Source organism: Lathamus discolor, chromosome 20 (assembly GCF_037157495.1).
Source record: "Lathamus discolor isolate bLatDis1 chromosome 20, bLatDis1.hap1, whole genome shotgun sequence".
Taxonomy (NCBI): Eukaryota; Metazoa; Chordata; class Aves; order Psittaciformes; family Psittacidae; genus Lathamus; species Lathamus discolor.
Genome location: NC_088903.1, coordinates 4,364,572 through 4,392,319, shown reverse-complemented (window position 1 = coordinate 4,392,319; position 27,748 = coordinate 4,364,572). Strand labels below are relative to the sequence as shown.

General features: G+C 47.5%; 2 protein-coding genes across 4 annotated transcripts; one reads left to right on the top strand and one right to left on the bottom strand.

Annotated features, from left to right (window-relative positions):
* Positions 1-111: 111 nt before the first annotated feature.
* DHX8 (DEAH-box helicase 8) lies at positions 112-13,748 on the top strand. Of its 2 annotated transcripts, none has more exons than XM_065698878.1 (23): positions 112-232; positions 529-614; positions 1,166-1,238; positions 1,511-1,596; positions 2,176-2,285; positions 2,392-2,703; positions 2,974-3,118; positions 3,558-3,761; positions 4,343-4,430; positions 4,725-4,822; positions 5,376-5,523; positions 5,892-6,073; positions 6,457-6,651; positions 6,855-7,040; positions 7,517-7,727; positions 8,058-8,239; positions 8,935-9,075; positions 9,367-9,522; positions 9,681-9,818; positions 10,249-10,377; positions 11,385-11,581; positions 11,675-11,854; positions 12,351-13,748. In XM_065698878.1, exons 1-23 carry the CDS (start codon positions 124-126, stop codon positions 12,568-12,570), a joined length of 3,576 nt encoding a protein of 1,191 aa, XP_065554950.1. In that variant the 5' UTR covers positions 112-123; the 3' UTR covers positions 12,571-13,748. The 2 variants fall into 2 exon arrangements, with proteins under 2 accessions (XP_065554950.1, XP_065554951.1); XM_065698879.1 differs by having other exon boundaries at positions 132-183.
* Positions 13,749-14,225: 477 nt separating this feature from the next.
* Positions 14,226-26,570, bottom strand: ETV4 (ETS variant transcription factor 4). 2 transcript variants are annotated; one of them, XM_065698942.1, is made up of 12 exons: positions 26,523-26,570; positions 26,351-26,444; positions 26,173-26,220; positions 23,036-23,089; positions 19,827-19,953; positions 19,115-19,273; positions 18,476-18,720; positions 17,034-17,108; positions 16,890-16,958; positions 16,357-16,526; positions 15,870-15,971; positions 14,226-15,374 (listed from the first exon to the last, which is right to left on the bottom strand). In XM_065698942.1, the coding sequence occupies exons 1-12, from the start codon at positions 26,565-26,567 to the stop codon at positions 15,153-15,155; spliced, it is 1,410 nt and encodes a 469-aa protein (XP_065555014.1). In that variant the 5' UTR covers positions 26,568-26,570; the 3' UTR covers positions 14,226-15,152. The 2 variants fall into 2 exon arrangements, with proteins under 2 accessions (XP_065555014.1, XP_065555013.1); XM_065698941.1 differs by lacking the exons at positions 16,890-16,958; positions 19,827-19,953; positions 23,036-23,089; ... (1 more) ...; positions 26,351-26,444; positions 26,523-26,570 and having other exon boundaries at positions 19,115-19,198.
* Positions 26,571-27,748: the final 1,178 nt, after the last annotated feature.

Here is a 27,748-nt window from a genome sequence, read left to right as displayed (position 1 = left end):
CGCGTCCCCCGCCACAACCACGGAGCCGGTGGCACCGACGGGCCCGATAGCCCCGGGAGGCCCCGCCCACTCGGTCACCACAGCGCTTCCGCCGCGGCCCGGAAACGGAAGTGCGGCGCAGCCATGGCGGAGCTGGCGGTGGAGGAGCTCGCTCAGCTCGAGTACCTGTCGCTCGTGTCCAAGGTGTGCACGGAGCTGGACAATCACCTGGGCATCAACGACAAGGACCTGGGTGAGCGGCCATCGCCGTGGTGCGGTGCAGGGACGGGGCTGTTGGAGCCGCTGCTGGCGGCTTTGCGAAGGGGCTTTCGAATTGGGGAAGAAAAGGGTTGTTTTACCTCACAAAACGGGCCGTGAGGGTGAGGAAATGCTTCTGTAGCGACAGGCAGGGACCCGCTGCTGGTGGGAGCAGCGCTGCGGCTGGCCCGGGTGTAGGTAGAGCCGCGGAGCAGCTTCTGCCCCAGCGTGAAGCACTTACACGGCCTCGCTGTTACTTCTCCTAATTTCCTTCCTGTGTTTTCCTCGCAGCCGAGTTCGTGATAAGTCTCGCTGAGAAAAACACCACGTTCGAGACGTTTAAAGCAGTTCTGCTGAAGAATGGTGCTGAGTTCACTGTGAGTGAGAGCTGAGCAATACTTCTTGGCCTGCTTTATCTCATAAAGCTGCTTCTTTTAAAGAGAAAGGGGTGGGATTAATGTCTGTTGTTGTTTTCCGTTGGAAAACTCCTATTTAGCAGTTGGGGATTCCTGCCCCAGCCAGGCCCCCCTCTCCCTCCTGTTTAAAAGCTTGTGTAGTCTTTGCAAAGGGTTCTGCTTATCTCCTTGAGCATATAAAATATGGGAAAGCCAACTTTCCATGAAGGTAAATGTTGCTGTGTTTTTATAATACATGCGTTCCTCTGGAATGAGTGTGGTTGGATTAAGTAGGTGATCACAAAGGTGATTGAAAGCAGAAAAGTCACTTAAATGGAATGATCAGAATAGTTTTCAGACTCAGTTTATCACATGGTTTTAGGATGTGTCCAGTGATACGTTTTAAAATGAACCCGAATCTTCAGAATTGTCCTTTTTCTGTGGTGTCAATAAGCCCTTACTGGTGCTTTCTTAGAATGGAAGGCAGGGTTGCAGTCGTGCTTTAGACTAAAGTATTTTATTCCATTTTTCAGGATTCCCTTATTAGTAACTTGCTCCGTCTCATACAGACCATGCGGCCCCCACCAAAATCCTCTACGAGCAAAGGTATGGAAAACCAAAACTCTTGCTTGGTGCTCTTCTAGTTTTTGGCCATGCTTGGGGCAGCTGGTGTAGTTACTGCTCTAGGTTTGCAAGGCTTTGTATCTTACTGTGGAGTGGGAGGCTCTCTGTTGTTAGCAGTAGTTTAGCAAATCTGTTTAGGCTCTAAAACCACCCTGAGTGTGGTGTTGGAAGTATTCATCTCTTTCACAGATTCACTGTGAAACAGAAGGCTCAAGCTCTTCTATTTTGGTTTTGGTTTTTCTTTTCTCTCTCAGATGCAGTTGTCAAGCCCAAGTCAGAGAAGGAAAAGCTGAAGGAATTGTTTCCAGCTCTTTGCAGGCCAGACAATCCCAATATCAGGGTAAGGTCATGCTTTAGCTTTCCTTTGTATATGAAAACATTATTTATGATTATGTTTCTCTTAGTTTTAAGTTGTCTCAGGTTTTTTTATGTTAGTGTGTTTCTTGCTGATGCATGGAGAGAAGCGGACATTGAGAAATGAAATACAGAAGAAGCAGACCGTTGATATTATTGCTTATAGTTTCCAAGAATGGTTGTTCCAGCAGTTGCCACGTGGAAGCTGTTTTGCAGGATATCTGGAAGATGAGGCTCTTGTGACATGGAAGTTGTAGTCGAATCCTTTCTTACATAGTGCTCAAACTCATGATGGATTACAAACTAGATACATGTTTTGGCCATTCAAATGCTCCAAGGGATTTGCATGTTATATTTTTGTAATAATTTGATGTATTGAGTCAAAGCTTTTTGTATAAAAGCAGAATTGTCTCAATATTGTAGCTTTACTACTTTTATTCCTCTAGAACATGTATAACGTCTGATCTTTTTTCCTCTCACATGCCTTCTAAATAGGCATGTGAGTGGTTATTCCTTCTGTAGACTGATTATCAGCTCCTTACAGACCAGTTCTCTGTTCTTACAGACTATGCTAGATGAAGATGATGTAAAAGTGGCAGCTGATGCACTTAAAGAACTTGAAGCTCTGATGCCCAGTGCAGACAGGCAAGGCAAGCAGAGGAGCAGTGACCACCGGTAGGTTTCTAGCATGTGTCTGGGGAGTGAGTGTTGGCAGTTGGTGTTTCCTGCTCTCTCTGTTCTTATGTGGGATTTCACTGCAAATATGTTGTTTGCTTCTCAGGGCAAAGAAGAAGAGGAGGAGCCGGAGTCGTAGCAGGGACAGGAGGCGAAGGCACAGATCTCGCTCTAGGTCTCGTTCTAGAACTCGGGATAGGAACAGGGGAAAATCCAGATACCGGTCAAGGAGCAGAACTCGGAGTCCAAGTAGGGACCGTAAAGATCGAGACAGATACGTTGAGAGGAGCAATGAGAGATGGAGAGACAAACACATTGACCGTCCTCCACCTGAGGAGCCTGCCATTGGAGACATCTACAATGGCAAAGTCACAAGTATAATGCAGTTTGGATGTTTTGTGCAACTGGAAGGACTAAGGTACTTTCTGCTGTTCATAATAAATCTGGTACTATTCCATGCAAATTCCTTTTCCTTTTAGCATCGTAGACGTTCTAAGGCTGCCTTAAGGAATGCTGGGGTTGATGCGAAGATGAAGGTTTGCTTCTCTCAGCAGAGAATGTTCTTACAAAAGCTAGTTTATGAACATACACAGTCAGCTGACAACAAAATAATGCAGACTCTGAATGATCATCAGGACTGTCAAAGTAATAATTTATGACATCTCAGGCCCCTCTGCTTTACCTACAGGAAGCGTTGGGAGGGCTTGGTTCACATCTCAGAGCTTCGAAGAGAAGGACGCGTTGCCAATGTTGCTGATGTGGTGAGCAAAGGACAAAGAGTAAAAGTTAAAGTCTTATCCTTTACTGGATCCAAAACCAGCCTGAGCATGAAGGTATGGAAAGCATTCTGTAGTGCTTATAATAAGTTTGTAGTGCCAGAATTTTTAAAGATTATCCCTCTTTTTGCTATTTTGGGCTCTTTTTGATGAAAACTAACGCATAACCCCTCAAGGAGGAGTTAAAAAACATCGAGCTGCTCTTCCATATTTGTGGCCTATTACTTCTTACTCATTTCCTATAGAGCCTTGTGATGTCATGTTCCTAACAAGTTTTTTACTTGATGTGGTAGCTAAGTGGCAGCAAACCTCAAGTTGTTGCTGTGTTTTTCTTCCTTTTCTAGTATGAGAAACAAACATTTTCTGTGTCTGGGCTGGTGTTGGGAGGAGTCTCTCTGAGAAATGTACTCACCTTTTTCTCTTGTGTTAGAGGAAGCAGTAATCTTAAAAGATAAGAAGTGTGGTATAAATAGACTGATCAATCAATCTGATGTAGGATGTTGATCAAGACACCGGGGAAGACTTGAATCCAAACCGGAGGAGAAACCTGGTTGGAGAAACCAATGAAGAAACGTCTATGAGAAACCCAGACAGACCCAGTCATCTGTCCCTGGTGAATGCCCCGGAGGTGGAGGATGACAGCCTTGAACGGAAGCGCCTCACCCGGATTTCAGACCCAGAGAAATGGGAAATAAAACAGGTGTGTTCTTGTTTTCATAGGATCTCAGAATGGTTTGCGTTGGGAGGCACCTTAAAGCTCATCCAGCTCCAACGCCCTGCCATGGGCAGGGACATCTTCTACTAGAGCAGCTTGCTTCAAGCCCCTGTGTCCAGTTTGGCCTTGAGTACTGCCAGGGATGGGGCAGCCACAGCTCCTCTGGGCACCCTGTGCCAGCACCTCAACACTCTCACAGGGAAGAGCTTCTGCCTAAGAGCTCATCTCAGTCTCCTCTCTGGCAGGTTAAAGCCATTCCCCTTTGTCCTGTCCCTACAGGCCCTCGTCAAAATCCCCTCTTCAGGTTTCCTGTCATTCCCTTTAGGCACTGGGAGCTGCTCTAAGGTCTCCCTGGAGCCTTCTCTTCTTTAGGCTAAACAAACCCAGCTGTCTCAGCCTGTTCCCAGAGGTGCTCCAGCCCTTGGATCGTTCCTTTGTTCTGCAATCACAACGTTCGCTTGTTCCTGTTTTACAAATCTTCTAATTGCATTAGAACTGAGACCTCTTAGACATGAGTTGTGTTTGTTCATGGGGCCAAATTCATGTTGTGTTTATTCTGTTCCCAGATGATTGCAGCTAATGTGCTTTCCAAGGAAGAGTTTCCTGACTTTGATGAGGAGACTGGGATTCTCCCTAAAGTTGATGATGAAGAAGGTACCATTTCCAAATAGTCTTATTGTTGTTGTAAATTCTTTGTGTTTCTGGACGTGTTTTGATTCCAAAAGAGCTAATGATATAAGTGAATGTGAAGGATCTCACAGTTTGTGGTGATGTTCAGCATCTGGAACTGGGGTTGCTCTAGCCTTATTATTAGTGCCATTTGGCTGTGTCCTGTCTGTGCATTCTTATTTGTGGTCTTTCCACAAACTTTTTAAGTACATCAGCGTGGTTTGAGGAGGTGCTTTTATGTACCTGAAAGATGTATAACAAATGTCACTTGGATTTCAGATGAGGACCTGGAGATTGAGTTAGTTGAGGAAGAGCCACCGTTCCTTCGAGGTCATACTAAACAGAGCATGGATATGAGTCCTATCAAGATAGTAAAGGTAAGAGATATCCAGGGCTAAACCCAATGTACTTGATTTAATTTTTTATTAATTAAATTAATGGGAGTTTTTTATATTAATTAAATATTTGGGAGTTTAACAACCAGTTTTCCACCTGGACATTACTGAGAGCCCACAAAAAGATGATCACTGGACTGAAGATCCTTTCTTTACTTGCAGAGCTGGATTCTTACTTAACTGGTGACAGGGAAGTGAAATAATAGAACCAAAATGTGTATTAAACTGCAGCAGCAACCATTTCATATAAGTGTGTTTAGAACATTCTTTCTCTGCTGTGCTTTTTCTTACCCTCTGAAAGTAGAAGATGGTCTAGATACACTCACTTTATTTTGGCTGTCCTATAATCCTTCTGACTCGACAGTGTAGGAATGCTGCATATTAGTCATAACCCTGGAAGTTCATGAGGCCATGCTAATGGAAATATCCTGGAAGTTAAATAGATAAAAATTTAACATGTTTTAAAGCTTCTAAAAGCCGGTGGTGGCAGAGAATTGAAGGAGTGGGAGTGCTTGAAATCTTTCTTGCCTTCCAGAATCCAGATGGTTCCTTGTCCCAGGCTGCAATGATGCAGAGCGCTTTAGCTAAAGAAAGACGAGAACTTAAACAGGCTCAGAGAGAAGCAGAGATGGATTCCATCCCCATGGGGCTCAACACACATTGGGTGGATCCTCTCCCTGATGGTATGTCTGAATATGTGGAAGTGTGAATTGTGCTCCTGGGTTGCTCAACTGTCACAAACATGGCAATGTCTTGATGCTGTGTTTGTCTGCTTCACTTGTCAAGTGAGGCAAAGAAGAAACTGTTTTCCGCTAAAGTGGCAATGGGAACCTCAAGGGAAATGTACAGGTGTATCTTATATCCATGAAAGGTGTGCTGGGTGGTGAAGCATGTTTTTTTTTATATGGGAATTAATGTAATAATGGGAGTATGCATGTAGGAACTTAAATCCACAAGTATGGAATGCATGGGTGATGGATAACAGGAGCAGGATCATCAGGGTCTCTGCTGTGTGAACCTAGATATAATGGTGAGATTATTTCTTTCCTAGTGGATGGAAGACAAATTGCTGCAAACATGCGAGGTATTGGAATGATGCCCAATGATATCCCAGAGTGGAAGAAACATGCATTTGGTGGTAACAAAGCTTCTTATGGTAAGAAGACCCAGCTTTCCATTATTGAGCAGAGAGAGAGTCTCCCAATCTTCAGACTGAAGGAGCAGCTGATACAAGTAAGGCTCTTGGAACAGCATTCTTGTTTGAGCAAGCAGTGATATCAGATCTTGGTTTGGCTTGTTGTCGTGTGAATAGCCAGTTGATCATTTTAAGTGCAGAGCTGTAGGTTGGAATGATTGTTTTAAAGGATTATGTATCTGCATATTTTAACAAACATCCATGAATCTATTGACTGTAAGTCAGAACTGAAACCAGCATCATGTTAGCAGGGGATGAATGGTTAAGCAGTTTGCTGACTTCCTCAGTAAGAATATGTGTGTGATTTTTGTCTGGGTCAGCAGTAGGTCTCAGTCTAGCCCTACATACACTCTGTTGAGTTGATTTGGTTTGTGTTTTGTTCATAAATTTTGACAGGTGTCTTTCTTATGACCTTTTCTAGGCTGTGCATGACAACCAGATCCTGATTGTTATTGGAGAGACAGGATCTGGGAAAACAACCCAGATCACCCAATACCTGGCGGAGGCGGGGTATACATCAAGAGGAAAGATTGGATGTACTCAGCCTCGCAGGGTGGCTGCAATGTCTGTTGCGAAGAGGGTGTCAGAGGAATTTGGTTGCTGCTTGGGACAAGAGGTGAATTTCCATGCTGAAGACCATGTCAAAATAAGCATGAGGAAAAGTAGAAAAAATCAGTCCTAGAGCTAGTTTGCGTGTGTTCCCATGTGTGTCTGCCTGTGTAGGTAGTACAGTGAGCTTTATGAATAATCAAACTGGGAATTAATGGTGCTAAGAACTTAATTCTGGAGCTTCAGTTTCTGTGCGACTCTTCTTTCTAGGTTGGCTACACCATTCGATTTGAAGACTGCACTAGCCCTGAAACTGTTATCAAATACATGACAGATGGTATGTTACTGAGGGAGTGTTTGATAGATCCTGATTTGACCCAGTATGCCATTATCATGCTGGATGAAGCCCATGAGAGGACCATACACACAGATGTGCTTTTTGGACTTCTGAAGAAGGTAATGCAGCATTTGATACGTGTTGTGTTAGTGCTCTCTTTGTCCTATGTAGGAGCTCACAGAAAGAGGCACACAAGTCAGGTTCATTCCTGTGCTCTAAGAATCTCTTCTGAAGCAAAGCAAATGCTCAAAAGGGTTTGTAGTCCAAACTTTCATAAGATGAGCCTCTGTGTGGAGACACAGCAAGCGAAATTCAGCAGAAACAATAAGAATTGGCAGTCCAGTATGTTTGTAATGATGGATGAGCAGAGGAGTGTTTTTGCTGTGATTTTCCTTGTCTGACAAAGGCTTTCTGCAGTAGGTTTGAAAGTCACCTTAGCAGATGGTTTGTTTTGAAATTCTGGATACTGCAGTGACCTGTCCCTCTACTCAGACCTTGGACATGCTTTTACTGGTCGTATTTCTCTGTCTTAAGTTCTATATGTTGATAGTCCCAAAGGCATTAAATAACTTGAGAACGTTCTGTGCTACTACAGACAGTGCAGAAGCGGCAGGATATGAAGCTGATCGTGACATCAGCAACGTTGGATGCTGTGAAGTTCTCTCAGTATTTCTATGAAGCGCCAATCTTCACCATTCCTGGCAGAACGTACCCAGTGGAAATCCTGTACACAAAAGAGCCAGAGACAGATTATTTGGATGCCAGTTTGATTACAGTAATGCAGATCCATTTGACAGAGCCCCCAGGTGAGTAGAGAATGGTCTAGGGTTATTGGTGATTCAAAGATACTAATCTATAAGCAAGGTCTTTCTTTTAGTCATGGATCATGTATTACTAATGTGAGAAAAATGCTCTCAGCACTGTCCTCTGTTTGAAAATACAGTAAATAAAATGCTGAGAAAGTTGGGTGAAAGACTGAAGTTAAGTTGCTTCTGGCTAAGCTGTTGCACAAGGGCTAGCAAAAGTTGGGGATACTCTGCTCTGAATGGAAAAGGTGAGGGATTGAAGTGTGGTCATGCAGGAGTTGTACTGAACAGTATTGATTCTATGGATGCTGTAATTTACTTCCTGTGTAGGTGACATTTTGGTGTTTCTGACTGGTCAGGAAGAGATTGACACTGCCTGTGAAATCCTCTATGAGAGGATGAAATCTCTAGGACCTGATGTTCCAGAGTTAATTATCCTACCAGTCTATTCAGCTTTACCCAGTGAAATGCAAACCAGGATCTTTGACCCTGCCCCACCGGGAAGCAGAAAGGTAAGTTCAGTTCGGTGTGTCTTCAGTTTCTGCTGATACGTTTTAATAGTGGGGTGTATTACACTGCTGATCTTCTGATTGTTAGTTACAGCTTCAGACAAAGTAATGTAGTTTTGGAGAAGAGGTGGCTTATATGTAGCTTAGAGCATATTTTTGCATGTTCTCTAAGCCTTTGAAAATGTATATTGAAACCTCTGCAGCAAACCTCTGGAATGTTCTCAGTCTGCTTTTTAATGCTGCATTTAAGAGATATTAACTTCAGTGAAATCTAAATGCAGTTCCCATTGGATGGTTGTAAATTTCGTATCAAACAGCTAATAACTAGAGATACATTCTCTGGAAGATTCTTCTCTAAATGTGGACTGGAATAGGCAAGAATTCTCCCTGTAGTTAGTGCAGTGTGTTTACAAGCTTACAATGATCTTTCACTTGTTTTTAATTATGGATTGTATCGTGCTTTTTCCCATGTTACACAGATCTAAAGCAAATTTAGATATACTTGAAACTTGGCCTTCTTTGATTATAGGTGATGCTCCTTTCTGTTCTTCTGTGAACACATTTCTGCTTTAGATGATAAATGACAGTAGCTGCACTTAGAACAAACTATCACATAGAATGGGTTGTTTAAGTTGAGCAGCAAGGTTGGCTTGGCAACCAGACACAGAACTGCTGCTGAATCACACTGTTGTTTGCAGGTTGTCATCGCCACTAATATCGCTGAGACATCTTTGACTATTGATGGAATATATTATGTCGTTGATCCTGGCTTTGTGAAGCAGAAGGTTTACAACTCCAAGACTGGAATTGACCAGCTGGTTGTTACACCAATCTCACAGGTAGGCATTCTGTGTTTGATTTCTTCATCCTTTTTTTAACCCTGCTGGTAATGTGTATCATGATGATATGGCACACAAGGACATGGAGGCAAAGCGAGGCAATAACAAAGGCACGTTTTTGATAACTCTCTGAGATTCCTTCAGGCTGTGCCTGAGGAATACATACTTTTCCTGGCTTGTATTGGAAATTTCTTCCTATTAATACAAGTAAAATTGTGAATAGTTGATAATTTTATTTGACTTGTGTTCACTTGTGCCTGTTTGATCTCTGAGATGCTTTGTTCCTGTTAGGCTCAAGCAAAGCAACGAGCAGGAAGGGCTGGGAGAACAGGACCAGGCAAATGCTATAGACTGTATACAGAGCGTGCCTATCGAGATGAAATGCTAACCACCAACGTGCCTGAAATCCAGAGAACAAATTTGGCCAGTACAGTACTTTCCCTGAAGGTGGGTATTTCACCAGCTTGTAGCAAGCCAATGTGATCATAAGCATTTCAAGAAACAAGTGTCTGCCTCACTGTTCAATGGTGTTGTGGCTGTGGCTGGAGTTTGGTGTCTTCCTTCTCAGTGTTTTAACTTGGGTTTTCTTCACTCCCTCTGCTCAGGCCATGGGAATCAATGATTTGCTCTCCTTTGACTTTATGGATGCTCCCCCAATGGAAACTCTCATAACTGCCATGGAGCAGCTGTACACTCTGGGAGCTCTGGATGATGAGGGACTGCTCACTCGACTTGGGCGCAGGGTAGGCAAAAGAGAATACTTCTTAGCACTGTCAGGGTTGTAAATATTCAGGGGGTGATATGAGAGTAGTTGTCTAATGACTTGCCTAGCACTATTGATTTCCTTTTGCTATTATTCTCTTGTGTTTTATGGGTAGCTTTTCACTTACCGTAGTTAATGTACCTTTTGCTGCTTAAGGAGCAGCTATTATTTCTCCTTATTCATAGGATTACTTTTATTAATGTCTAAAAAATCCTATAAGGTATTGGGATATTCTTGGGATAGTGAATATAACCAAATAATTTGCTTCATATTGAGTAAAGTTATTCTGGGTAAAGCACACTGCTTTGGAAGGGAAGCATGGAAGAAAGGGCCAGTGCTCTCTTCTGCACTGAGAGAACTCAAGGTTTTTCCAAGATGTTGCAGGGTATCTTGAAACAGGTTTCTTGCAGATGGCGGAATTCCCCTTGGAGCCTATGCTGTGTAAGATGTTGATCATGTCTGTACATCTGGGATGCAGCGAAGAGATGTTGACAATAGTCTCCATGCTGTCTGTACAGAACGTGTTCTACAGGCCAAAGGTAAGGAACCAGCAGTGTTACTGTTTGGGTGGGTTTTCTGTGCCTACTTCAGAGTGAGCGTATTTGACACTATAGATCTGTAGCTTTGTTAGACTATTTGCTCATTTGTTACATTTCCAGTGTACCTTTTGGTTAAACATTTTGTAGCTGTGGATGCCAGTAGTTTCTTTACAGATGGGAAGATGGAAGTTGGAAGTCTCACATTCTCTTTCGTGTTTCCCACTAAACATGTACAGCCTTAAACCAACCTTACACCCTAAATCAACCTTAAACCAACTCCAGCTCTGGCGTTTAGAGTGCCCTGGTAATTTCCAGATTTCAGAATACACTTTTATCATGGCTGTCCTACTCTATGCTGATTTCTTTTAAGTCAGCAAGCAGCAGCCTATGCTGTGGTAGGGTTTCTCAGTAGCAGACTCTTCTTGAATCCATTATTTCTTCATTATGATGAACTGCTGCAGTTGAGTCTAACTTCTATTTTGATCTGGGTAGCCACAGTGTTTGAATGTTTTATCTGCACACTGGAGAAGTGGGGAGAAGGTGGGTAGGCGAGCAGGGTCAGAGCTGCAGCTTCAGCTCCTTTGATGATGAGTAATTGAGGTTGCTTTTAGAGTGGTGAAAAAATAGCTAGTTCAGTGCATGCAAAGACTTCCTACTGTATGCATGAGCCACTTAGGTCCTTCATCTTCTGATTGCTCCCTTGTCACTCATGGGAAAGACTTTAGGAAAGTCTGCTGGGGTCGCTCTTTGGCAAGAACAGTTCTGGGCTTTTCCTTTCATACAGGCATGGTTTTGGCTTAGTGAGAGCCAGTGACCTTCAGATTCTCATCTTTTTGGTGCTTAGCTACTCACCACTCCAAATTTTGTGTTGTCTTCTCAGTCTTACATAACCTGTTTCTTGGTAGGTAGACTTAAAGTGTCAGGGTATGAGTGACAAGGAGCCCATGTCCTTCATTTTGCACAGGGGTTGTCTCGATGCTGATTGATAACTGTATTTTTTATATTAGGATAAACAAGCACTTGCTGATCAAAAGAAAGCCAAATTCCATCAGACAGAAGGTGACCACCTCACTCTACTGGCTGTCTACAATTCCTGGAAGAATAATAAGTTTTCAAATCCCTGGTGCTATGAAAACTTTATCCAGGCCCGATCCTTACGCAGAGCCCAGGACATCCGCAAGCAGATGCTGGGCATTATGGACAGGTGAGCATGGCAGGAAGCACAAGTGATGACTTTGCTTTCTTGATGGTTAGACCTGAACAACTCTTAATTTTCTTTCTAACTCTTGTCTGGCAGGCACAAGCTGGATGTGGTATCCTGTGGGAAGGCAACAGTTCGGGTCCAGAAAGCCATCTGTAGTGGCTTCTTCCGAAATGCAGCAAAGAAGGATCCCCAGGAAGGCTATCGGACACTAATTGATCAACAAGTAGTCTATATCCACCCATCCAGTGCTCTCTTCAACAGGCAGCCAGAATGGTAAGGAAGGCAATATTATGTCATTTTCTGTTTCAGTTCAGACTTTGTAAGTTAAAAGCTTGTGGTGTGCACTACTTGTTAGGGTACAGGTCAAAGTATAGGCTGCTGCTTTCTCAGAAATGAGAAAAGTTGCTCTTAGCTCTTTCTGCAATTAAAATTAGGGCCTGTGCAGAGGTGAGATGGACTTTTTGAGCCAAGGACAGGCCTAAAGCCTGCAGTTCTGTGTTTCTGTATTGTGGAAGTGAGTTTAAAACACTGGGTGTTAGGGAGGGGGGGTAAAGAGGAAAATCATTTTAAGTGGAATGAAGTAGCTCTGTACTGAAGAGTAGTTGTGAACTAGGAGAGGAAAAAGAAGATAGTTCTTCTGGAGTGTTCTGAAACATAAGGAGCCTTATGCTGGAGGAGGGTGAAAAGGGCAAGCTTAGATACTCCAGCCTTTGCCTTCTCTCTACTGTTTGGAAAAACTGAGATCCAGCGTTGCTGTCCCTATTTACAGGGTGGTGTATCATGAACTGGTGCTGACCACCAAGGAGTATATGCGTGAAGTGACAACTATTGATCCTCGCTGGCTGGTGGAATTTGCACCAGCTTTCTTCAAGGTTTCTGATCCAACCAAGCTGAGCAAGCAGAAAAAGCAGCAGCGACTGGAACCCCTCTACAACCGCTACGAGGAGCCCAATGCCTGGAGGATATCACGTGCATTCAGGCGGCGATGAGCCTGCTTCCCTCAGGAACTCTCACTGTGACTTTTGTACTGTTGCAAAGAGTCCTGAAAGATGGACCCTCGGTTGAGGCTTAATTCCAACATGAACAGGAAATAAGTCTTTTCAGAGCAAAAGCACAAGGGGGCGATGTGTGTTAATGTCAGCTGCCCTTCAGGTTCCACAGCTGCATGGCAAATGTCCTGGGTCTTCTCCGTGTTCTGAAATGGTTCTTGAACTATTGTTCCTTAATCATTCTCCTTCTAAGAGCGAAAACCCCAAGACTCTGCAGTCTGGGTGCTGAGCTGAGCAACAGCAAAAGGGTAATGAGTAGAAAATAGTTGTTCTCCAGCCTGTGTTCTGAATGAGCAGAAAAATGTGGGCTGGAATAGTTTAGTTCTTTACCCTGCACAAAGGGATTTTTTTCTACTCGCACTCCTGTACAGTGGCTGGTTTGGAGGAGCTGCTTGGTCTCCATTTTTCCTATTTTATGCCTTTTCCTGTTCACTGTAACCGTTTCTTACGCAAGCCATCTGTGATGAGATATTTAGTATCTGCGGCTTTGGGATAAGGCAGAAACGATCCCTTGAAACCCAGCTAGGATGTCAGTCATGCTTGGCCAATGGTACAGGTCAGACTGCAGGTCTTATCCTTCATCACCATCTTCTGTGTGCTGAAGGCTGATGTATTGAGCAGTAATTAACCACATCCACTCTGCAGCACGGCTCTGTCTGTGAGCATAAGTGCTTGCAGATGTCTCGCCTTTCTCTACAATGCGTCACATGTTTTATTTCCACTTGTAGTGCTTGGTGACTTCACAACTGTTGGCTTTTTGACTAGAATGTGCTCTTACAGATCACATGTCTATGAAACACTGCATAGCAGTTCCTTGGTTAAAAAGGAGTTGACTGTCCAGTGTGTGCTGTGGCTGCTGAAGCATCTGTGAATTACTGTTCCTGTTGCGAGCAGATGAAACTTAACTTGTCTTCAGAGCTGCAGATTTGACCCCGTCTTTGTTTTTCTCCTTTTCTTTCTAAAGCTGGGACATTTGCTAAAATCATTGTTGAGTAGATTCTACACTCTGTGGATTGGAGAATGTTTCACATTGACATATAGTTCAATTGGAAACCTGTGTACAAAGGTGGGCGGGGATGTTGTATATACTGGTTCATTACATTCTATAACTGCCCTGAGCTTTTTCATGCTTTTAGATCTTCATAAAGTTAAATAGAACTAGAAAGTCATTCTGCTTGGGGAGGTGTGGATCTGACTGGATCAGTCTCTATGGCCGATGTCCACGCGTCAGCTGGTTGTCACAAGCACCGCGTTCACAGCAGAATACCTCACATGTTCCCATGTAGATGCACACATCAAAACCCAACTGTTTGCTCTTCATAGAAGAAAGAGAAGGACTTAGGGTGGTGCTGCCCTTGCTCCTGGCTCCAGGGCTGTTCCCCTGCCACCAGGTACAGCAGGAGGTGCCAATGTTCCATTGTGAGCTCCACTACTGCTCAGCAGTAACCAGGCATCTCTCACCTCTGCCTGGGCTGCTGAGGAGCCAGGCAAAGCAAGCTCAGGAGGCAAGGGAGGACCAGCCAGGGGCTGAATGAAGTTGCACTTGGCCAAAGACATAAACCAATTTATTAATTACAGCATTTTTTACACTCATAAATAGTAAAGGCAGCTTATACCAATGGCAGGGTTCCCCTTCACCTTCGCTTCTGGGACATCAGAGGCAGTGCTTGGCAGGGCAGGCGGGATGGGAGGTGCCAGAACACCAAGTCTCTGGCTTGCAGAGGGCACGCAAAGGCATTGGTGTAGAAGGATGCTCTGGGTCCGTGGCCTCAGAGGCAGAGGGAGCTGCCTTTCCTGGCCCTTATACCCAGGGACAAGGCTGGGAGGGTTGGCATTAGCCATGCAGGGGGAGAGGCTGAGGGGGAAAGGAGGCTTTCAATCAATATACAGGATTTCTGCTACAGGCTGCCACAGTGGCAGCATTGGTAACGCAGTCCTGGCCAGTGCCTCCAGCTGCCCTGCTCAGACAGGTAGCCCGGGCATTAAGTGTTGTGAGCAAGGAGGTGACAAGGCAGGACTATGCACGTACAGGGCAAGTGTTCCCCATCCCCACAGAGCAGATCACAGGGAAGGTGTATGATCTGTGACTGGTGCGTTACAGCCATCCTGGGAAGAAGGCAGGCCTGGCCTTGCAGAGGTGAGTCCGCATGGGTCAGAGATAGCCCTTACTGAGGACAGGTTATACAGAGGTGCAGGACGTGGAGGGGAGGAATCAGCAGCAGCACGGTAGCATCCTTGTATCTGTAAGAGAGCCCTGGGGGACAGCAGCTCTGCTGCTCAGACGTCTGCTTCACTGAGGCTGAGCCCCATCCTGATCAGTGTGAGAGGGTCTTACCACAAACGCACAAGAGCCCTGGCAGGTGCTTACCTACATGTGTACCTGAATGCTTTTCCTGACCAAAGCAGGTATCCATAGTTTAGTGCCACCCCAGGCTGGCCTGGAAAACTGCTTATACTGATTGAATACTATCCAGACTTCTACTATACACAAGCAAGGGTGGCAGAGTGTGCTCCCAGCAGCGCTAGTACGTGTAGCCCTTGCTGTAAAGCTGCGCGGGGAGGCTCCCAAGGTCTGGCAGATAAGCAGCACTCTCATCCAGGTGTGACAGAGGCACCGTGTCCTCCTCGCTGACCTGCCTGTCCAACTCTGCCTTCAGCGCTGGCCGCTGGTTATCGGGGAAGGCCAGAGAGAACAAGGCTTCAGGTTCACACACGAACTTGTACACGTAGCGTTCCCCGGCCACCTGCAGGGGAGAAGGGATGGATGCTGCAGGCACACAGCACCGTGCAGTGCTCTTCGGCAGCGGGGAGGTCTGCAAACCCTCTGCCTGCTCCAGGACATCGCCCTGGGACGTGTCAGAGTTTTAAACTTCCCCTGGTGCTGTCCTGCTGCTGCTCTGGGCTCTCCTGAAACAGCCCTTGGGCAATGGGATGCTGCCAGCTGACTCTGTTCAGGTAGCAACAGCATCCGCAGAGCCTGGCTGGTCTGTACTGGATGTGATTACACTCACAGCTATCCTCTCCAGTGCTCTGGCTCTGGAAGGCACCATCCCTGCCACATAGGACCAACCTCAAGCAGCACTTCGCTCATCAGCTTTAAGTATAGACTGATTATACATCCTTGCAGCTGTGTAAATGCCATCTTTCCTTACTCAGCCATGTACAGAAGAAAGACTTCTTATCTCAAACATGAAAAGCATCATTAAAGGCATAAACCCCACACCTGTTTGCAAACTAACCTTCTGCATGATGCCTTTCTCGTAGTAGTAGCGAAGGGATCGGCTCAGCTTGTCATAGTTCATGGCTGGACGGTTCTTTTGGATACCCCACAGCCTGGCTACCTGTAGAATAAAGCAACCAAGTGCATGCATGTCCATGAACCCAACCCAAGGGCAAAAGAACATTATCCAGCAGATTCTCTTTTGAGGAATGGTACCACAACACGTACAAACACACAATAATAGATTCAAACTGATTACTTAGCAGCTTTTCAACAGGAAGGGTAGAACTCAAACTGAAGAACCCTGTATGATGCAAATCGTTTTCCTTCCCACTACAGAGCTCGTTGGCTGTCGGCACCTGACTTGCTGCAGGGCTTAGCAAGTACCACTGGCAGGCAGGAGCCTTCCCAGGGCAGAGGAAAAGCCAGATGGGAACTTCCAGCCTCAGGAGCAGTGGCTGCTTCCCCCGAGCCTGTAGAGAAGCTAAATGGGTTGATGGTTTCACCTCTTCTGGCTCAATGAGCTTGAACTCCATCCCTCTACCAGTCCAAGCAATGAAGTGGGAATTGGTTGGATCATCTAACAAAGCCACAAGGAATTGCCAGAGCTGGAGGGATCCCCGCCGCTGGTATGGGGGCCCTTCCCGGTACCCTCCAGCTTCCTGCTTGATGTCTCCTGCGGAGAGAACGAAGCGGGTGTTGCTCAGGTAACGCTGCACAGGCAGTTACCAAACACAAAGCACGTTTCACAACCGCTTGCCTGGAGTATTCCAGTTCAAGCACAGCAGAGCAGCCGATCCACCAGCAGCTCTGCCCCGAGGAGCTCTGAGGCCCTCACAATGAAGCTACTTATGGCAAAAGGCCTCTTTGCGGTTAAAAAAAGCTCAAGAAATGGGATCTCCCAAAGGCAGATCTGAACCCCAGCCACCACCCCTGCAGGAACACAGTGTACCCAGCTATGCCGACAGCGGGTAAGCGGTTGGCAGAGGTGCTGGATAACCCCATCTGTCACCCAAACTCCGAGCCATTCTTTCCCAACCTTCAAATTTTTCTGGAACAACGCAGACATCATCAGTGAAGGACCTCATCTGCTTGTCATAGCTGCAGCCTGAAAGAGGGAGTAGAGGTAGTACCAGAGGGCAATGCAATGCAAGGAAAAGACAACAGTCATTGAGGTTCTTACCTAATGTATCTTCTGTATTTGGATGGCTTGGGTAACTCTCCACGTTTATGTACATGGAAGGACAGCCAGGAACATCTGCAGAGCAAGTAATAGACGTGTTTCATTAAGAAGCACAGGAGCAGAAGAAGCTTGATCTCAGAGGTGGGTAGGTAAGTGCTGCTTTCTAACCAACGTCCTCCTAAGGCTCCTAAAGGGTTAGTGGCAGCCTGATAACGTTTCATGTCTCAGCCATCCCACCACAACCTCATCTTCATCACGCTTCCAAGCAGGAATCCCAGTCGTATGTTCCTCTAGTACTATCCCATGACACCCTTCGGAGGAGCCAGGATCAGTCACCCATGCACCGCTCCATACAAAACCTTGGACAACGGGCTAAGTTTCTGTGACACCTCTCCCTTATCTGAGTTTAAGACAACCACGCTCTGCTGCTGTTTCCAGAGGTGAGAAGGCAGTACCTTTCCCCAGGAGTACTCTGATCATGTTAATGGAGAGCAGCAGCATCACTTTGCTTTCTTGGTGGTCTTACATTGTAGTAGACCTGAATGTAGCAGCATCTGAATGTTTCCTGCAGCCAGTGCCTCACAACTGTGACTGCAGCTGTCTTCAGTCTCCCTGTCTCTTCCACATCATATGCTCACAAACAGCTCAGAAAACATAAAGGAAAGAATAGGCTGAGTCTGAGAACAAGCAGCAAGTCTTCTCATAGTCTTTGTGCCTGAGCCCTGCAGGGGCTGTCTTCTGTACCTTGTGTTTTCTGAATCACGGCTTTCCGTTTCAAACCTGGTTTTCATTCCCACCTGAGACATGAGCTGTAACTGGGAGCTTTGGAAAGGTTTACCTTCTATTCCCCTAGACTCATGTGTGCAGCTACTGCTTGCAGCAGGCATTTTGCTGATGCTGAGGGCAAAGGCTACTCTGGGCTGAGACTGGGTGTTATTACAGTCATAAACTACTCTCACAAACAGCATTCTTCTGGGTTTGCACATCTGCTTGCCCTGTCTGGGCAGAAAGACCCAGTGAACGTGTAATATCAGCAGAGCCACACTGATGGATTCCTTACCCTCCTAGGAGCTTTTGACTTATCTATTCAGTTCTGCTAAAGAAAACAGTTCACAGTGTCCATTAAAATAGCAGGAGACCACAAGTAACATTCCCTCTGGAAGAGGGTGCTGTGATGTCAGGGTAGCAACTCTTTGGATGGAGCTGCTGAAATAAGACTTATCCCTTGTGGAAAGATAAGATCCTCTTAGAGGTACCTTAGAGAGAGGTTTCTGGAATTATAACCCTTTTCTCTTGTGCTCACCCTGTCTCCCAGACCACACACATGCCTGAGGATGCCGTAGTAGCGTTTCAAAGCCATCAGTGATGGATGTTCACCCAGGAGGTTGCTCACCCCCACTGATGCCTGGTTTACACAGTCAGAAAGAGCCAGTTCTTCCTACCTGAGTCGTACATGTAGTCTGCCTGCTCCTGCTTGATCACCAGAGCGGCTGGGTACTGGCGGCTGCTGCCCATCTGGCTGCCTTGCTCATACCGCAGGTCCTGGTACTCGCGTTTGAGGCCCTGATGAGGGTATGGGAGGCAGGGCTCAGACATCTGGCGCTGGTAGGCAACGGGGTCTTCCTGGGCTATGCCCTGGGAGGAGGGGAAGGAACGGCACATCTCCACAGGTGGCTGGTACACAGAGCTAGAAGAGGGGAGAGGACATGGGCTGGCTGCTTGCTTGGCCCCTCTGATCTTGGCCCCGGTGCAGGGCTGGTTGAGGGACAGAAACTCAGCCTCGGCCTGTTACAAGGGCTCCAGGAGCTGCACGTGTGGCTGGGGCAAGGAACGGACCCTCATCAAAGATGTTTGCAATGGCAGCTACAGAGCCCATCATCTGCAGAACCTGACAGGTTTATGCTTACAGACTTCTTCAAGCCCTAGGCAGCAGCGGTGGGTGCCAGGTACTTTGGATGGGGGGGATCCCGTGATGGCTGGAAGCTGAGCGCTTTCATCTGGATGCTGCAGCCCCTCCTCCCTCAACCACTGAGGAGCAAAGCCCTTCTTCCAGCGGCTGCCTCCTCCTGGCAGTAACTCACCTGTTTTCGTTGGAGTATCCGCAGCTGGATGTGGGATGCGGTGGCCCCGCAGGGGTGAGGAAGCTTCTGTCCTGTCTAGGGAACTGTTGAAATGGTGACTGTAGCGGGGTTCCTGGGTTGGGGGACTTGATTCCGACTTGTCTGGGTTGATCATAGGCACTGGGGACAAACAGACACTGGAGCATTACGGTTCGCCGGCAGACGCACTGCCCCTCTGTGCTGCCACCCAGGCCAAAAGCCCTCCAGCATAAACCCCTTCCTTTCCGATCACCGGTTGCCCCATGCACAATAGCAATAACCCTTCAAAGAGAAAACTGGAAGTGTCTGGACTGAAGAACCCGTATTAAAACTCAGGCAAGCAGCTGGGACTGTGCGCAACGGTGTCAGGGAGCTCCTTGTGGGGCAGAGTTTGGAAGGCAGTGGGGAGAGAAAGGCGCATGATAGATGCTCTCAGCATCACAGTAGCTGAGGAACGGCACCAGGGAAGATTAAAAAGAGGTGAGCCCAGCTCTACCCTAAACAGGTCTGCACTATCCACTGCAATAAGTGGAAGTATGAGCAGGCTGCCATGAGCTGACCCACTGCAGCACGTGTGCACTGCCCTTACTCAGCAGACAGACCAGGTTGTTGCCATAACACCTCTTTATGAGATGATGCAGTAGTGCTTGAGTTCCGAGCAGCTCCTGCTCCTCCCCTGTATAAGCTGTGTTACCTGGTGTAAAGGCACTGCTCGCCACTGTGGTACTGGAATGGTTGCTTATGGGTGCAGGACAGCGCGGGGTCCGAGGAGGGACTCTGCGGCTCCTGTTTAATCTTAGCAGGAGGACTGTGAAAAGCTACTGTAGGAGAGAAATGAGAGAGCAGGTTGAGACTTCGCTTGGGTATAGAGAGAGAAATACGCTTACATTTACATTTATCAGCCAGGAAAAAGTCAGTTGAGATTCCACCACCTTGGGCTTGTTCAGGTGGCTCAGAAGAGCAACGATAGGCACAAGTGATTGCTGGACGCACCTGAGCTCTGCCCTCAGTTCAGTAGGGTTTGCGTGATACGCCAACCTTACAAGAGCAAATCGAAGGTAAGCGTTAACGTGCTCTGTGGTCATCCAAGCACTTTGGAAAGGATTTGAAGTGGGTATTTCCTAAGCTGCACGGGCTGGGACAGTTTGCACATACTCTTGGTTTTAACCACATTAAAGCCAAGTGTTTCTTTGCATCAAGCCCAATGCTCCTTCACTGGCATCCCTGGTGAGCATCTCTTGGGAGTAGCATTACCACGCAGCATTCAACGATAATGCGCTAGTATGATATCCTGATAGTTTCGTTTGTCCAGCAGACAGTAAATGTCAGGGGGTTGTAGACACAGCTAAAAACCTGAAGGTTTTCTGAGCGAAAATAAATACTATTGCTTGTATTGCATTCTATTGCAATACAATACAAATAAAACCCAGATGTCTGACTTCCATGTCCTTGCTTTCACTGTGATATCCCTCAAAGGTGGAAGAGCAGCTTCCAGCCCTCTCAGTACCTAATGCCATCAGTTGCACCAGGTTAATACTGGTGCTTCCCAGGCAGGAGGCTGCCAACGGGCACTTTGCAGCTACCTGTGGCATTTCCTAATACAGGTTTCCTTGCGTTAAACCTCTTCTATGCTGACAGTCCAATAGCCCTCAGTGTGGGACTGGGGGAATCCCTGAACTGCTCTGCTCAGCCAAAACAGCAGGGACAACCCAGGCACAAAGGAAAAGGGTTTCTTTGCATTTCCAGCCCAGTGGTTCATGCTCGTGGCCTAATGCAAACAAGAAGGGATCTTTGGGCTGGTTAGAATTTCATGAATAACAAATGCGGGTTGCAGTTCACAGCACCAGGAAGTAGGATGTGGGTATTGTTACTTTTTATGCTTGATTAAATCCAGCAGGGAGCAAAACTGCCTTCAGGAGCTCCGCAGAAAAGCTGATCCCGGTGGAAGGACACGCTCAAGCATCTTCTGCCTTTGCCGCTGGGCTCTGCTGATGCTGTTAGGAGCTCACTGACACTTAGGAAGGGAAGAGAAGTGACCCCAGGGAGGTACATGGGTCTAGGCTGGTTTTTCAAACAAGGGAAAGATCTCCCTGCCCATCAAAACTGTGAACTTCCCATAAGCTACGGTCCTTCCCCAAGAGCTCCCTCCCACCTCTTCGAGCTGACGCGATGCTGCTTACAAAGCCTGGGATGTTCAGAGCTGTGAGGATTGTTTGCAGGATGGGCAGAAACACCCCGACCTCATCGTTTCGCTGCGCTTGTTTCAGGACTGCCCTGAGCTCTGTGTGCACCAGCCAGGCTCGAGCCAGCTCTCCCTCACAGAAAGGACGCATTGTCCCTTCTGAAGTGCTGCAGCAAGTGGCTATCGGGACGCCTGAAGGGATGGCTGCTGTCTCTAAGTACAGGGGATTAAGACCACTTTCTATTGCAAACATCCCTCTCCAGAATTAACTTTAACAGCAAGAGAGGAAAACCAACCCCAACCTGACTTCTTTTGCCTGCTTTGGTTTCAGCCTGTGCCCGAATAGCCTATCCTTACACCCCGCCAGCATCCAAAGGGACCCAGCCAGCTTAACAGGAGCAATAGAAACAAATGAATTCAGGAGATACCGGAGCCTCAGATCGTTTGTGGCAGCCTCTGAGGGACAAGTGGCTCCCACGGCTGCTCCCGGGGCTGCCATCAAGCATCAATCCTGGCACAAACAGCTCTTGGCACTGCCCAAGCTGCTGCAGGTGAGTGCTGCCCCGGGCTGGATGCTGTACCCCAGACGTGACCCCCCTGCATTGGTGCAAACACCCCAGGCCCAGGCAAGGGTTGAAAGAGAAAAGGGTCTTTCTATGCCTGCAGCATCCATTCCCTTCCTGTCTGTAGCAGCTCTTTCCAATGGATGGCGTAAGCAGATGTATAGAACCCATCTAAAAGTGCTGATGTCTGATGGGGGGGGAAGGAAGGATGGACAAAACCAAACCGCTTTGCCCAGTACACTGCACTCCATTGAAGTGTCAAGAAGCTGGCTATGCTAGGAGCAGCCAATTCTTTCCGGCCCCTATTAGCTGGAACAGGCTATTGCATTACAACTGGCTCATTCATTCATTCAGTGTGAAACATTGGACCAGCCCTCTCCTCAGTTCTGGGTCAAAAAAAGGAAGAAACAAGATACATGACTCAGAGAGCAGGCCAGTGGGAGGAAAGCAGAAAGAGCTGCATGGCCATTGTGTGCAAGGTTCCTGTACGTACACTTGGACCTGTGCAACGTTCAGCTCCATTGTGACCTGAAGTGCTTTGCCCAGTTCTCAGAGCACACATTTGTGGTACAGTCTCTACACTCCTGTGTGAGCACATGCAATCTGTTCATAAGAACAGAGAGCAAGCAAGCCAGCAAGCACGTCTCTAAGGATACTGTGCCCTCATGCCGCAGCCAGGACCGCTGTCTCACAGGGGCCATGCTGGCAGCAGATGCTCAGGCAGGGGCCACGCAGGTGAGCAGAGCCCCCCAAAAGCACCCGCAGGGGTCACAGCACCACAATTCCATGCTGATTTGTTTTGCTTCGGGAGGAGGAATAGCACAACTCTAACATCTGATTGTCACAGCGATGCATTTCCGCAGCTATTCGGGGGGGCCTAATTCTTCACACCTACCCCAGCTGAAATACATATCCATTGAAACCACCGTGCATAAGGGACTGTGCAGCTACCACTGCACGAGGATACTTTTGCATTGCGCAGATGTGGACAGCTAGCATGGGGGGTTTTTTGTGACCATCACAACAATCTATTCCACAACAACCCAGAAACAAAATGAGTACTTTAGCCTCAGTGCCCGTGTGTTGCATTTATGGGTTTGGTTGATGTGTATCCTGCCCTTCTCCCCTGAGATGTGTGATCACCCCCGTGCTACTTACAGTTTTCTGAATGAAAGTCAGGCACAAATTGCTCATCACTGTCTGGAACCTGAGCTGCCAGGGGAGGGAGAGAGGGAAAGGAGAATTAGATTTGGCACTTTGTATGGTGTAATTAACAGTAAGGCAGAAATAAGCCTATGCAGGGAAGATCCGAGCTTTCTGTTGGGATGCACTTTAGCGACTAAGGTGAGTTTCCCTTTGGGATTAATGGATACAGTTCTTTTGCCTGCAGTTTTGCCCCTTAATTCTGCCAGCTTCTTTCTCCCTTAGCTTGGAAATAAGGACAACAGCAAGTTTCTCAGCTCAGGGTTCGCAGTTTTCATTAGAAATAAACCACACAGGGATTTTTAAGCATTTAGCATAGGAAAAGCAACTACCGACTAATACATCTGCAGGAGAACATCTCAGAAGAACAAAAAGAATATCTGGTAGCAGGAGGGGAAATGGTGAATAGTGTGTATAATGTTAGTAGTGTGTGTGGTTTGCAGTGGGAAATGCTGGTGTAGTCAAAGAGGACCCGACAGCAACCAGCTGTTCTTTCCCCACGTATCAGTGCAGTAAAGCTTATTCTGAGGCGTCTGCCCCACGGACAGCATTGTTAGGGCAAGTCCAAGAATAACAGCAAGGTTTGAGATATTTGAATGTGTCAAAGATTGTCTAACAAAGACATCTGAAAACCCACGGAGGCCTCATTGCCCTTAGGACAGCCAATCCCACTGGAATGAGATGCTGCTAAATGCGGCGAGCGGGGAAACAGTTAACAACATTAGCGTAGAACCATAGAACGGTTTGGGTTGGAAGGGACCTTAAAGCTCACCCAGTTCCAACCCCTTGCCATGTAAAGGGACATCTTTCAGTAGAGCAGGTGGCCTCAGTCCACCTCCTGAGCTGTGCTCCGTTATCCAGAGGCAGCAACTAATGTGGTAAAGGCCTAGGCTTTGGGGTGTGCCATGGGAGAACCTGTGGGGAGAACCTTAGCCACAGCACACGTCGTGTTAGGATATGTTATTACTTCTAACAACTACTTTTCCATCCCTTTTACTGCAGGGGAGAGCCTGCAGCAGGTCGGTATTTCACAAAGCCTCTCACAAAGCACCGCTGAAAGAAACGCTGCTGCTGGTACAGAGCAGAGCAACCGAGAGTTTGGGGTGCTGCAGAGAGCGCTCCCTCAGCGCTAAAGCAAAGGCGATGTCGTCAAAGTAAAGGGACATGGACAATGGAAACCCACTAATCTCACTCACTTGAAGCTAAGCTAGACAAGACGTGCCAAAAATAAACCTTAGGGAATAACACCGCGTTAACAACAGGCAGTGGATTTGAATGGCTGGAGCGTGAGCACACAGCCCCACTGGTGCACAGTGCTACTTGCAGTGCTGTAGTAGAAGGCTACAAGGCCAAGTTGCCAGGAGAAAAGATGTATTTTTATACTGTCATAGAATGATTTTGGTTGAAAGGGACCTTAAAGATGATCTAGTTCCAACCCACAGTATTCATTATCTACTTCGTATAGTTGCAATACAGATAGACATTTTCTTGCTTTCCCCAAACCTGGATTTATACATATATATATATATATATACATCTTCTTACATTCTAGGCATATTCACACAATAGGGTTTGCATGAACATTTACTGATCATGTATAGCAGCAGATTCCCTCTTTCTGTGCAGTGCTATGAGACCATGTGTGACCTTCCCTTCACTCCAGGATACTTGTGAATTCCTTCTACAAACACCCTGCTACTGACAATCGTATTGTAAGAGATTCTATGTGAATTATTTAGGGAGTTAAAAATATCACCAACCATTAGAAATGAGTTCTGAAGCAAACTCCTCAGCAGCTCCAGATTGTTGAACAGGTAAGAGAAACCAAGAAACTCAAGCCTGTGTGCACATTCAAGGCATCTAGGACATGAGCAGCAACTCATTTTTCAGCCCGCATGCAAGTTAGGTGAGTGTTTCAATCCTGAACAGCCTCCAGGTAATTCCTCTTGCATCCTTCCAGCCCTCCCAGTCCTGGATGCTGCCTGATCAACGCCACTTCAGCTTGAAATGAACATTAAATATCTGATTTTGGGGTTTTTCCCCCCCTTTAATCTTTCTTAGTTGGCAAAAACCTTTTTGGAGACTTAAAAACCCCTTTTTCACCGGTATGTGTATTTTTATAGTATTGTTGTGAAATATTTGTTAAGCTCCTATATTGTAATAAGCACTTTTGTATTTAGCAAGAGTCTGTGCTTGAGGATCTGGTTTAAATGTTGATCTAGGCTGAGGAAGTTGGGGCTGTTCAGCCTGGAGAAGAGAAGGCTGCGTGGAGACCTCAGAGCAGCCTCCCAGTATCTGAAGGGGGCCTATAGGGATGCTGGGGAGGGACTCTTCAGCAGGGTCTGTAGTGACAGGACAAGGGGTAACGGGTTCAAACTTAAACAGGGGAAGTTTAGATTGGGTATAAGGAGGAAATCCTTTCCTGTTAGGGTGGTGAGGCACTGGAATGGGTTGCCCAGGGAGGTTGTGAGTGCTCCATCCCTGGCAGTGTTCAAGGCCAGGCTGGACGAAGCCTTGTGTGAGATGGTTTAGTGTGAGGTGTCCCTGTCCATGGCGGGGGGGTTGGAACTGGATGATCTTGAGGTCCTTTCCAACACAAACTATTCTACGATTCTATGATTAATCAAATCAAAATCGATTATTTGTAGCACTGGGATTAAGCAAATTCAGTGCACTGTGTGAAAACGGTTTCACTTCGCGTTAATGGGACTTCCTGGGATTTGAAGTTTGCTCTTTCTTGAAGTCAAAAGGCAGAACAATTTAGACATCAGACGGAGCAGTGTGTCAGTTCCAGGATGTCCCTTTCAAAGAGGTCCCTTCCAGCCCAAATCAGACTCTGATTTTATGAAATTAGCATGAAATAGAACCAGTTACAAGTAGCCTGAAGCGAAAATTGTAACCAGGGAAATAAGTGGCCGGCTGCCAAGTTCCATTCACGAGCAAGCACCCTGCACCAGAGCGCGATTCACGCGTCCTGGTTCGCACAAGCCAGAGGTTGGCAAGCCTGGATAAAGCTCTTATAGCGTGAAGCCGGGCAAACAGAGCACAGGAGCGAGAAGAGACAGACAGAAGGGAGCGAGGGAAGCACCTACCTTCCGTCAGCCACGTCTCCTGGAGCCTGCCCAAGTCCTGGAAGAGCTCTGCGCGGAAAGCGAGAGGTTTGCTCAGCGGAGCGCTGGGGACGGCCGGCGGAACCAAGGGACGGGGGACCCGCTCCTGGCCCGGTCGGCTTCACCTTCACTGGCACCATCCCCTCCCGCGCCCCCTCACCTTCCGAATCCTGCGGCGGCAGCAAGCCCGGATCCGCGGGTCTCTTCCCAACGCCCATTAGAGCTCGGTCGGGAGCCGCCTGGCCCGGAGGCTGCTGCGGGAGGAGCGGCTCAGCGCGGGGTACCCGGCCGGAGGGGTCCCGCGCCTCTACCCCTGACCCCTCCCCGCTCACCTGCGGGAGCGTGAACGGCACCCGCTGGTCCAGGTACGCCTTCATCGGCGGAGGGCGCAGCGGGGGCTCCCTGCGGGCCGGGCCGGCCGCTGCCCGCCGCGCTCGGCGGCCGGGCGGGGGGCAGCGCTCCCGGCACGGCTCCCCCAAGCTGCCGCCGGTCGCGGGAGGCGGCGATGGCGCCGCGGCGGCCGAAACTTGGGCTACGAGGAGGGAACGAGCTCGTCAGCTCCAGCCGGGACCAGCGGCGCCGGTGCCGGTGCCGGTCCCGGTCCCGGTGCCGGTGCCCGTCCCTCACCGCCGGCGGCTCGCAGCCCACGCGGAGCCCGGCGCGGCCCCGCCCACCTGGTCCGTCAGGCTGCAGCGGGGCCGGGAGCGGGCTCCCATTGGTCCATCGCGGCGCTCGCGGCCGCGGCTCGCCCACTCCTTTGTTCCAGCGACTTTGTGAATGAAGCTCAAGGCTGGGGCACGCCCGCCAATCCCCGCTCCCGCTGGCCCTCGCCCCGTGAACAGTGGGCGGAGTTTAGCCTTCGGGGCCAATCGGAGCGCAGCGCCCTGGTGTTCATTCAGTGACGGAGCTCCCATTCATAAAAAAACCTCTCGAAGTTCATTGATGAAAGGCTGCGAAGGCGCTCCAGCTATGCCTGTGGTGAGCGGCAGGGCTGTGCTTAGCCTGCCCTTCCAGACGCCCACCCAGCGTGGCACACGATCAGGCTTGCTGTTTCTCACGCACATTGCAGTCATTTCAAAGCTCCAGGTACATTCAGTTCTGTTCTGGGGAAGTTATTGAACTTTCAACAAGATTTAGAGGAAAAAACCTCACTCATTCCTCTGGAATGGAAATAATGAAAACCCTGGCTGTCAAAATCAGTTTTATTCTCTTGAGGGACAAAAATATGAAATCAAAATCTAGCCCTGGAATTCGCACAGCAGAAAAGCGGCTTCGCTTTTGTGCATGCCAGTGCATCCTGCCAATCTTTCAAATCCCTTCTTTAAGTTCTATGGTCACATTTAACATTTATTGATCCTATTTATCCTATAAAAAAGATCAGAAATAGTTGGGATCCGGTGATGAGAAGACAGTAATTCATGGAATGCCATCTCCTGGAAGAGAGCTAGATACTCGAGAGAAAAAGAAGGAAAAGGGAAAGTTATCCCCAAGACTAAAAGGGGCTGTACATGTTTGACATTTTCTCTATAGCTGCCACCACCAGTGTGACAGACTGATG

Excerpts from the sequence above, each read along its gene's own strand:
- DHX8 (XM_065698878.1), top strand. The coding sequence starts at position 124 with ATGGCGGAGCTGGCGGTGGAGGAGCTCGCTCAGCTCGAGTACCTGTCG. Across the intron at positions 615-1,165 it reads AGAATGGTGCTGAGTTCACT|GATTCCCTTATTAGTAACTT; the intron begins GTGAGTGAGAGC and ends TCCATTTTTCAG. Across the intron at positions 11,855-12,350 it reads TTCAACAGGCAGCCAGAATG|GGTGGTGTATCATGAACTGG; the intron begins GTAAGGAAGGCA and ends CCCTATTTACAG.
- ETV4 (XM_065698942.1), bottom strand. The coding sequence starts at position 26,567 with ATGAAGGCGTACCTGGACCAGCGGGTGCCGTTCACGCTCCCGCAG. Across the intron at positions 19,954-23,035 it reads TGACTTTCATTCAGAAAACT|TAGCTTTTCACAGTCCTCCT; the intron begins GTAAGTAGCACG and ends TCTCTCCTACAG. Across the intron at positions 18,721-19,114 it reads GGATACTCCAACGAAAACAG|CTCTGTGTACCAGCCACCTG; the intron begins GTGAGTTACTGC and ends CCCCTCTTCTAG.